At 48.1% G+C, this 8,960-nt stretch overlaps 1 protein-coding gene across 1 annotated transcript; it reads right to left on the bottom strand.

Annotated features, from left to right (window-relative positions):
- Positions 1 to 4,278: 4,278 nt before the first annotated feature.
- HMGB2 (high mobility group box 2) lies at positions 4,279 to 6,844 on the bottom strand. The gene is made up of 5 exons (XM_034772065.1): positions 6,692 to 6,844; positions 5,993 to 6,163; positions 5,594 to 5,739; positions 5,329 to 5,503; positions 4,279 to 4,824 (listed from the first exon to the last, which is right to left on the bottom strand). The coding sequence occupies exons 2-5, from the start codon at positions 6,140 to 6,142 to the stop codon at positions 4,663 to 4,665; spliced, it is 633 nt and encodes a 210-aa protein (XP_034627956.1). The 5' UTR covers positions 6,143 to 6,163; positions 6,692 to 6,844; the 3' UTR covers positions 4,279 to 4,662.
- Positions 6,845 to 8,960: the final 2,116 nt, after the last annotated feature.

An 8,960-nucleotide genomic window follows, 5' to 3' on the forward strand; every position in this document is an offset into this window, starting at 1 on the left:
CGTGTGGGTTTGCTATACTTTTATCCTCCAAAGCACTTGCAACCCCTCCCAGCTTGATATCGTCCGCAAACTTTATAAGTGTACTCTCTATGCCATTATCTAAATCATTGATGAAGATATTGAACAGAACGGCTATGATAAGCAGGGCATTCAACCTGGGCCAGGCCAAATCCCAGACTCGCACCCTAATCACTGGCCCCTTCCATCCACTGCCTTAGCCCAGTCAGCTATGCTATCACTTGAATTTCTGAACTACGTCAAACGTTGTTGCCCAGAATTAAACAGTAGTATGTATATACTTACACCAGCTAATGTTAGCAACATTACATTACCAAGATAGTTCTTTTTTTAATAAGCTCACCACCTTCTGTTTGTGTAGGAATATAGCTATTGGACTTTAAGGGGAGGAGGGTGCAGGATTTAGTCCTAAACTTGCCACATCACAATACTAAAGCTTCAGTATTTTTTTCCTCAGCAAAGTACAGTAACTCCTTGCTTAATGTTATAGTTATGTTCCTGAAAAATGTGACTTTAAGCAAAATCATGTTAAGTGAATCCAATTGCCCCATTAAAAATTAATGTAAATGGGGGGGGGACTAGGTTCCAGGGAAATTTTTTTCACCAGACAAAAGACTAATGTGTGTGTGTGTGTGTGTGTGTGTGTGTTATGTATATGTGTATACACACAGTATAAGTTTTAAACAAACAATACTGGTACACAGCGATGATGATTGTGAGGCTTGGTTGAGGAGGTGAAGTCAGAGGGTGGGATATTTCCCAGGGAATGCCTTAGTGCTGAATGATGAACTAGCAGTTGGCTGAGCCTTCAAGGGTTAACTTGTTGTTAATGTAGCCTCACACTCTACAAGGCAGCACGAATGGAGGGAGGAGGGGAGAGCATGGCAGACAGAGACACACACTATGTGTGAGAGATGCGCATTGCCCCTTTAAGTACGCTGACCCCACTCTAAGTACACTGCCCTGTTAAGTAGATCAGCAAGCTGAGATGGCAGCTGCTGCCAGGAAGCTCCCTCCATCCTGAACCCTGTCATGTGTCCCCCCTGCTCTATGGAAGATGGGGTAAGCAGGATGCAGGGGTGAGGGGGACAGCCTGACATTAGCCCCCCCCCTCCACTCCCCACACACACAGCAAGCAGGAGGCTCCAGGGAGCAGCTCTAAGGCAGAGGGCAGGGGCAGCACATGGCAGTGGGGGGGAGGGACAGCTGAACTGCCAGCAATTGGTAGCCTGCTGGGCAGCTGCTGCACAGGGAACTTAGGGGAGCAGAGAGCTGATGGGGGGGCTGCTGGTCCACCCTAGTTCCAAGCCCCCACCAGCTGGCTGCTCTTCCTGCAAGCAGTGGACAAAGCAGGTGGCTGCCAAATGATGTTATAAGGGAGCATTGTGGAACTTTAAACAAGCATGTTCCCTAATTGATCAGAAACGTAACAACAAAACAATGTTAATCGGGATGACTTTAAGTGAGGCATTACTGTATGTACTTCGTGAGAATGCTGCTATAGGGCTCAGTTGTGGTGTTACCTACACATCTTTTCCAGTAGCTAACGGTATGCCTCCATGTAAAATGGTTACTGTTATGACAACTAATTCCCTCACTGGGCTGAGATTATTCTACATATAACATATTACCCATCATTTCCATTTTTGGACAGTAATGTCACCAAGGTTGAGGTGCTTGTACAAACTTAGCACTTTACAAGCTGTCAAATGGGGGTGGGGGGCGCACAGAGTAAAAAGAATTTGCCCCAATTTAGGGGGAAAGGGTGATTTTACCCTCTTCTGCCCCCCCAAAAGTCTACTAATTTCAGACTGTAGCTACAGTAAATGTTTTATAAGACTAACATCCTCCTAGATGATTTGATTCTTGTAAGCAGAGTATATTTAGACTATAAAAATGATTTTTCTGTTTTGATCACCATATGCCCTTGATTCTTACAGCAATGATTCTTCTAAATGGGAGTGCACTGTAAAAGTGTCCATAGTGCAAAAGTGACCATAGTAACTGTACAGCAAATATAGGTGCCTAGTCACTTCATAGCATGTTGATTAGGGCTTAAGTGGGTTGTTGCCTGGGGATTTAAAGATTTTAGACCAAGGGGTGGGTAAACTTTTTGGCCTGAGGGGCCACATCTGGGTACAAAAATTGTAGGGTGGGCATGAATGCCCCGTGGGGGAGGGGGGACTCTATGGGGATGCATGGGATGTGGCACAGGGGTGGGGCTCTACAGGGGCAGTACCGGGAACTCCTAGGGGCCCTGCCAGCAGTGACTCAAAGGGGGCCATACCAGGCACTGTCATGGGCAGAGGCACCCTAGCTGGGACTGGTGCGGCCCCTTGGTGGTTTCGAGGCTCTCAAGGGTAGGTCCGTAGGAGACTGGGCAGGGATTGGGTGCTCTGCTGCATAGGGGTGAAGTTCCAATCCCAGAAACAGCACAGTGAAGTCACACCTGTGCAATGTGGCTCTGCATGCCAAAAGATGGTGCTCATCAAGAGAATTGAGAGTCATGGGGACTGGGGAGCACTGGACAGCTGGAGCAGGGCAAGCACCTGATTCCACTCCCCAGCAGGAACTCGAGGGCAAGATAAAAGCATCTGATGGTCCAGAAGCAGTCCACGGGCCAGTTTTCCCACCCCTGCTTTAGACCATGGGCTCTCAACCTTGACTCTCATCCTCCTTCATTTAAAAAAAAAATAAAAAAAAAATGGCTACTACCTACCCACCCCCCTAACAAAATGAGATTTTCCAATGTAACCTTGATGGAACTGGGACCAATACAGAATCCCATTTATTGGAATCAGTATTTTAAATAATGTTTTCAGGGCCATATTCCTCAATTTCAGCATTGAACACTAGTGGGTAATCCCATGCAACAGGTTGCAATACCACTTACTGAGATTTGGCCCAGCCAGGCTACCTTTCAGTGGCATTGGAACCACAGGTGCCTGGTCACACTGCCACTTACTGAAATTTAGCTTATCTGCCCCCCTGTCTAATAAAGGGGTGTCTGCACCAAATTTCAGTGAGGTTCTCAGACTGTGGCTTGGAACCCCAAAGTGGGTCATGATCCCATTTTAATGGGGTCACCAAGGGTGGTGTTTGCTCTGGGCCCCAGCAAGTCTGGAGCCCAAGCCCTACCACCCAGGGCTAAGGTTACATGCCCCCTGCCTGTGGCTCAGTCTTCAGTCCCCCTCCTGGGGTTGTGTAGTAACTTTTGTTGTCAGAAGAGGGCCACAAGGCAACAAAGTTTGAGAACTGTTGACCTAGTGCACAGGGTCACCCACAAGCCCTCAATACTGAACTTGAGAACTAGAACCCTGAAAACAGGTAATAAGGTATGTGCTTTAATAGGGTTTCTGAGCCTATGCAGACAGACAGGAGGATCACAGACCTGATTTAGAGCAGAGTCCCATTTGTTTGAGTCAGTATATTAATAGCTCCCAGTACCATCAAAATTACTTTGTAAAGTCCCCTTTTGTTAAGGGGAAAGGATCAGATCACCAGTTAAGCACTAGTATAGTCAAACTATATAAGTGAAAGCATAGTGATAGAAGAGGGTTTAAGATATGTGTACAGAAAAAAAAATGTAAGGCAAAGCTGTTATCATTGTACCTGTTGGCAGCTACAGATCATCTTTAGACAAAGCTTTAGGACCCCATCTTCCTTTAAAAGGTAGCAGTATAGCTGGAGTCTGCATCACCAACACACCACCTCTCCTATGCTAGCAGAATTCACTGCTAATGTAATTTAATGGTATTGGTTAAGGAGGGACTATTTCAAAGTGATTAAAAAAAATCATTAATCCTCATTAACAAGGAAGCATGTTAACTTTAAAGCTACATCTTCACCACAAAAAGGTTTTTATCTCGTCTTTAAAAAAAGACAGCCTTTGGAAACAAAATATTTACCAACCTCCATTCAGGGATTTTACTTTGGCAAAGTTAACTTATAAATAGAAACAGAACAGGGAAGCCAGTTTCAAGCAAGTAATGATGTAAGATATAACCAACTCACATGAGAAAAATCTGAATTCCAGTCATGACACTTACTAGCATTTCAGAAGTATCCACAAGCACTATTTAGAATCAGGGCCCCATTATTGTAATGTATTTAGATTAGGCAGTCCTACCCCAAAAAGAGCTTACAAGTAAAGAAAGTTTAAAGTGTTAAATTATAAATACCTAAGTGTATCCATTTATTGCTTTATGATCATAAAGAGTATTTTAGAAGATGCTCCAAGGCAGTAACAGCAGAACACAGTAATGTACATCATTTTATTACAAAATTGTTAAAAAAGTAATACAATGCAATATTCTACAAAATATAAGATCAGCTATTTTTCTACTTCCTATGTTTTACTCTGCTAAAAACATCAGACTATCAGTCACTGAATTTTAAAGAAACCATTAAATATGCAGAAACATTCCACAACATCCGTTTTTTGTTTTTAAGAACCTAACTGTAGCGGCCCTCAGCTACTACTTACATTAAAAAATATAGGTCTCCCTACAAAGAATCACATTACCTATACACAATTCTGTACAGTTTTTTTTTATACTGAAGCTAACAATGAGCTGCACTTGAGTTCACATTCTTAGCAAAATATTGGACTTCGAGCACAAATCTTTACAGCAGGATATCCATTTACTCTTCATCTTCATCATCCTCCTCTTCATCTTCCTCCTCCTCTTCATCCTCCTCATCTTCATCCTCCTCAGGTTCTGCCTTCTTCTTAGATCCTGTGGGCCTACCAGGACCTTTCTTTCCTGCATCACTCTTGCCCTTGGCACGGTATGCTGCAACATCCTGAAAGAGTGATGCCATTAAGTTTCAAGTAATGAATTACATCCCTGTAAATCCCAAGACTAACATTAATTTAACAATTGTTTGCATTATACTGAGCTGTACAACATACAAATTAGATGCTTTAAGAGAAAGGGTCACAACCTGGCACTTATGACCCACCCCTAAGGAATCCCCGGATCAGATTTCAGGGGCTTACAGCCTTCCTGCTTTTTCTGTCCTATTTTAAGATGCAATTTTGGCATGGAGCAGACTGAGAATCACTGCAATATCTGGTCTGAATATTTTTACATTTGTGTGTTTCCCTACACAGTAAGGCCTTGTCTAACCCATCTCTATAGAAATTGAATGTTCTTCAGTTTTCTGTCACATTGTGTGGTCTATTCAGGAGTGTGAGGCAGCGATGTTTTTTTCCCTTGTGTAAAGCACAGAGCATGCAACCATTATTTCATTTATAACTGCTCAAACTTTGGACCGCATATACATTCTTGGATGTTTTCATTGTACCTTTTCATATTTCTCCTTTAGTTTTGCTGCCTTCTGTTCAAATGGTTGTTTATCTTTGGCTGACTGCTCAGACCACATTTCACCTAGTTTTTTTGCAGTATCCCCAATAGACAAGCCAGGATGGTCACTTTTGATCTTTGGACGATGTTCAGAACAAAAGAGAAAGAATGCAGATCTGATCAAGGAGAAAGAAAAATAAAAATAAAAGGTGTCACACTGACCAAAACTGAAAATATACTTTTCATTCCAGGATGAAGACACTTACGGTGGCCTTTTAGGAGCATTGGGATCCTTTTTCTTTCCCTTCTTCTCGCCTTTAGGAGGAATATAATTTTTCATCTCTCTGTCATAACGAGCTTTATCTCCTTTCGCCAGATCTTCAAACTTTGATTTTTCTTTTGCAGACATTGTCTGCAGACACATTGCAAAAAGAGGCGTTAGATCAGCTAAAAGGCCTGGTGACTCATTAACAGCTAACAGCAGCTGCACCCGAGGATCCTTTTCTTTCCCATAAACCCATGAAACAGGCTGACGAGGCGATGGGGGAGGGGAGTCACGATTCCCAGACACGAGACCCCGCACCGTTCTCCACTGAGCTAGCAGGGAAGCCCCGCCCGCCCCGAGGTGCGGCCTGGCCGGTGGGCGGGCCCGGGCCTTCTCTCACCTTCCATCTCTCCGAGCACTTCCGGGAAAACTCGGCGAAGTTGACCGAGGAGTCCGGGTGCTTCTTCTTGTGCTCCTCGCGGCAGGTCTGCACGAAGTACGCGTACGAGGACATCTTGCCCCGCGGCTTGTTGGGGTCGCCTTTGCCCATGGCGGGAGCGGTCACTGGGCCCTTCGGGAGGAGACGCGGAGTGAGGAAAGGGACGGCAGCGCTTGCCGGGCGGGGCTGCGGCGGAGGCCACTCCCGCCTATCCCCTAGCGGCGGCTTCCCGCCTAACCATCCCCCGGGCCCGGCCCCTCCCTCTCCCGAGGAGCCAAGCGGCCTCCGACTCCGAGTAAACTTCCACGGGGCGGGGCGGCCTCCCCGGGACCAACAAGCGCCTCCACCCCACCAGCGGCCCCGGCGAAGCCACCAACCCCCCTCCCGAAATGCCACCGCGCCCGCGCTCTCCCGATAGCACCGGGCCCCCTCCCCGCCTCGCGCCCCACTCCGCGGGCGCGGTCCTGCCCAGCCGACCTGCAGAGCCAAGAAGCCCCCACTAAAACAACCGCCCCCGCCGCGGGGCCGAACACCCACTGCGCCCGGGAGCCGCCGCGCCCCTCCCCACGGCTGGTCCCGTCCCGACTCCCACTGGCACCGTCACCAGCACGGAGCGGCGCGGACACTCCTCAGGGCAGGCTGCAGTTGTTGGGGCCTTGCCTGGTGCGGTGAGACGCGGCGGCTGCGGGGTGTTGGCCTCTGGTGCTGGGATCTGCTCCGTCTGCCCCAGCCAAATGGTTTCTCTCCGACGCACTTACAGCCTCTTGTTTTCCACAGTCCTACCCGACACAGCAACTTGACCCACAGCACCTACGGTCCCGCCTACCGCGTCATCCGATTGGCTATCACACCCTTTCGAACCGCACACGGTCACGCCCTTAGGCTTGCGAGTACAATGGATTGGTTCCTAGCTCTCTTTACGTCATCCCATGAGCAGCGCATAAGTTAGGTCGAGTCTCAGGGGTTCGTTGGCTCCAGTACTCGTTGGAACCGGTTAGGGAGAGGACGGGGGCGGGACTAAGAGCTCCGGCGCCGATTGGAGGCTAGCAGCAGTTTAAAAAACCGCGGGGATTTCCGCCATTGGCTGTAATGGAATACCCGAGCTGCGATTGGACAGAGCGGGGCGGAGTAGCGTGGTTTAAAAATACAAAGGGAGGGGGAGGGATATGAAGTGAGAAAAACAAGAGGCGCCAGAAAAAGGTGCGGGTGGTGGACAGGATTGGCCGTCTGAAAGTAGAGACCTCTGTGGCTTGAGGAAAGGAACTAGGGCGGGCGGTTTTTTTAGGAAACTTCTTATTTACAGCATAGGCCGTTAAAAGCCAGCGGGGTTGTGAACAACACATCACATTCGTATGGGTAACACAGGCTGGCATTAGGGAGCTGCAGTCGGGGATGCGTGGAGCCCGGAGTGGCTCCTGGGGACTACTGCTCCCAGCATGCCTTGCTCCGTCTCTAAGGCGGCAGCTCGGTGCAAGGTAGCATAGCGCACACTGGGAGTTGTAGGCCTCTATTGAGCGAATTTACTCAGCAGTTGGCATCTGTGTTGAAGCGTCCCCTAGAAGGGTCGGGGATTTCTTTCCCACCCAGGCGTTGTTGAGAGTGAGCGGCGCGGGTAACAGGCTTGGCTTTTGTAAACTGGAAAATCTAAGATCCTTGTTCCCTTCCCCCGCGCCGGGATATTTCTCTCTGATTCGCCTTCGCTTTCCCTCCCTCCCAGTGTTAAAGAAAAAGGGCTTTTCCCAGTGACTGGCTGCGGCTGCTTTCCCGGCTCCCTTCTCCCCCAGCGTTTCGCACTGCGCATGGGATCAATGGGGACGGATTTCAATGGCGGGTGTGTTTGGCCCTCCCTTGAGAGAGGGGAGATTTGAAGAGTGGCGAAGGGACTGGCTGAGGGTTGGTGTGAGTCGGGATATAGCTGGAGGGGAGGATTGGGGATACAGGAAGAGCAGGCTCAATGGCTCGCTCGAGAGCGAGGAGCTGCAAGGCTGTTTGTCAAGCTTGGGCAGTTCGACTCGGGTAAACTTCAGAGAACTGGAACCCGCTCATTGAAATGCGCGCAGCAGACATCCCCACCCCCAGAGCCAGAGTGACTAAACACTGCCTTAAACAGCAGCTCCGAGAGCCAGCCTGCTCTCCTCCCCAGAGCATGTGTGTGGGAGCTGGCAGCAGCAGCAGGGCCAGAGGTGGGTTATGTTTTGCTGATCCAGCTAACAACGTGTGGTAAATAGCAAAACCATGTTTTAACTTTCACTTCTACGCCTCCTCAAACCATCACAACTCCCCTCTCACTATCTTCATTGTTAAATGAAGCTGAAAGCGAGACGCGCTTAGCTTTGTTCTGTGGCACGGGTTAGTTTACAGATCAGAAGGAGGGTGCAGTTCCTGCTTTGGGCAGGAGAAAGGGTTAACGGCTATTGTTGGGTGGTGGAGATGTCTGATACCCGCCCCTTCTTCCCGCCTCTCCCTCTCCCCAAGGTAATTGATTGGGGTTATAACGCCCAGGAGCTCTGTATCAGTAATTCTGGCTTTCTGAATTGTATAGGTCTGGCTCCATACAGTGAGTCCCCCTCATCAGCTAGTCTTAAAGGTAATATGGGTGATGTTTGTACATGCTGCTTTCAGGCTTTGCTTTATGAAGTGTTTCCTTCTTACTGCACTTTCTCAGCTCTTCTCCTGTGACAGCTGAACTTCTTCCTCGTGGAATCGGAGCCTAGAACTTGTATAGCTAGAAAGTTTTGACCTGCCTAGTTCCTTCGCATTTGGAGCGAGCCTCCTTCCGTGGTAAGTGAGACAGTTTTTACAAACCCTTCCTTTAGGAATGTAGGGCGCTTTTTACAATGCATATTTCAATGATGAATTTGCAGTCTCGCACTTTTTTTTTTTGTTAATCATCCTCATATAAACTATCCCAGTTTAAGACAGCAGTCTG

This window comes from Trachemys scripta, chromosome 5 (assembly GCF_013100865.1).
Source record: "Trachemys scripta elegans isolate TJP31775 chromosome 5, CAS_Tse_1.0, whole genome shotgun sequence".
NCBI lineage: Eukaryota > Metazoa > Chordata > Testudines > Emydidae > Trachemys > Trachemys scripta.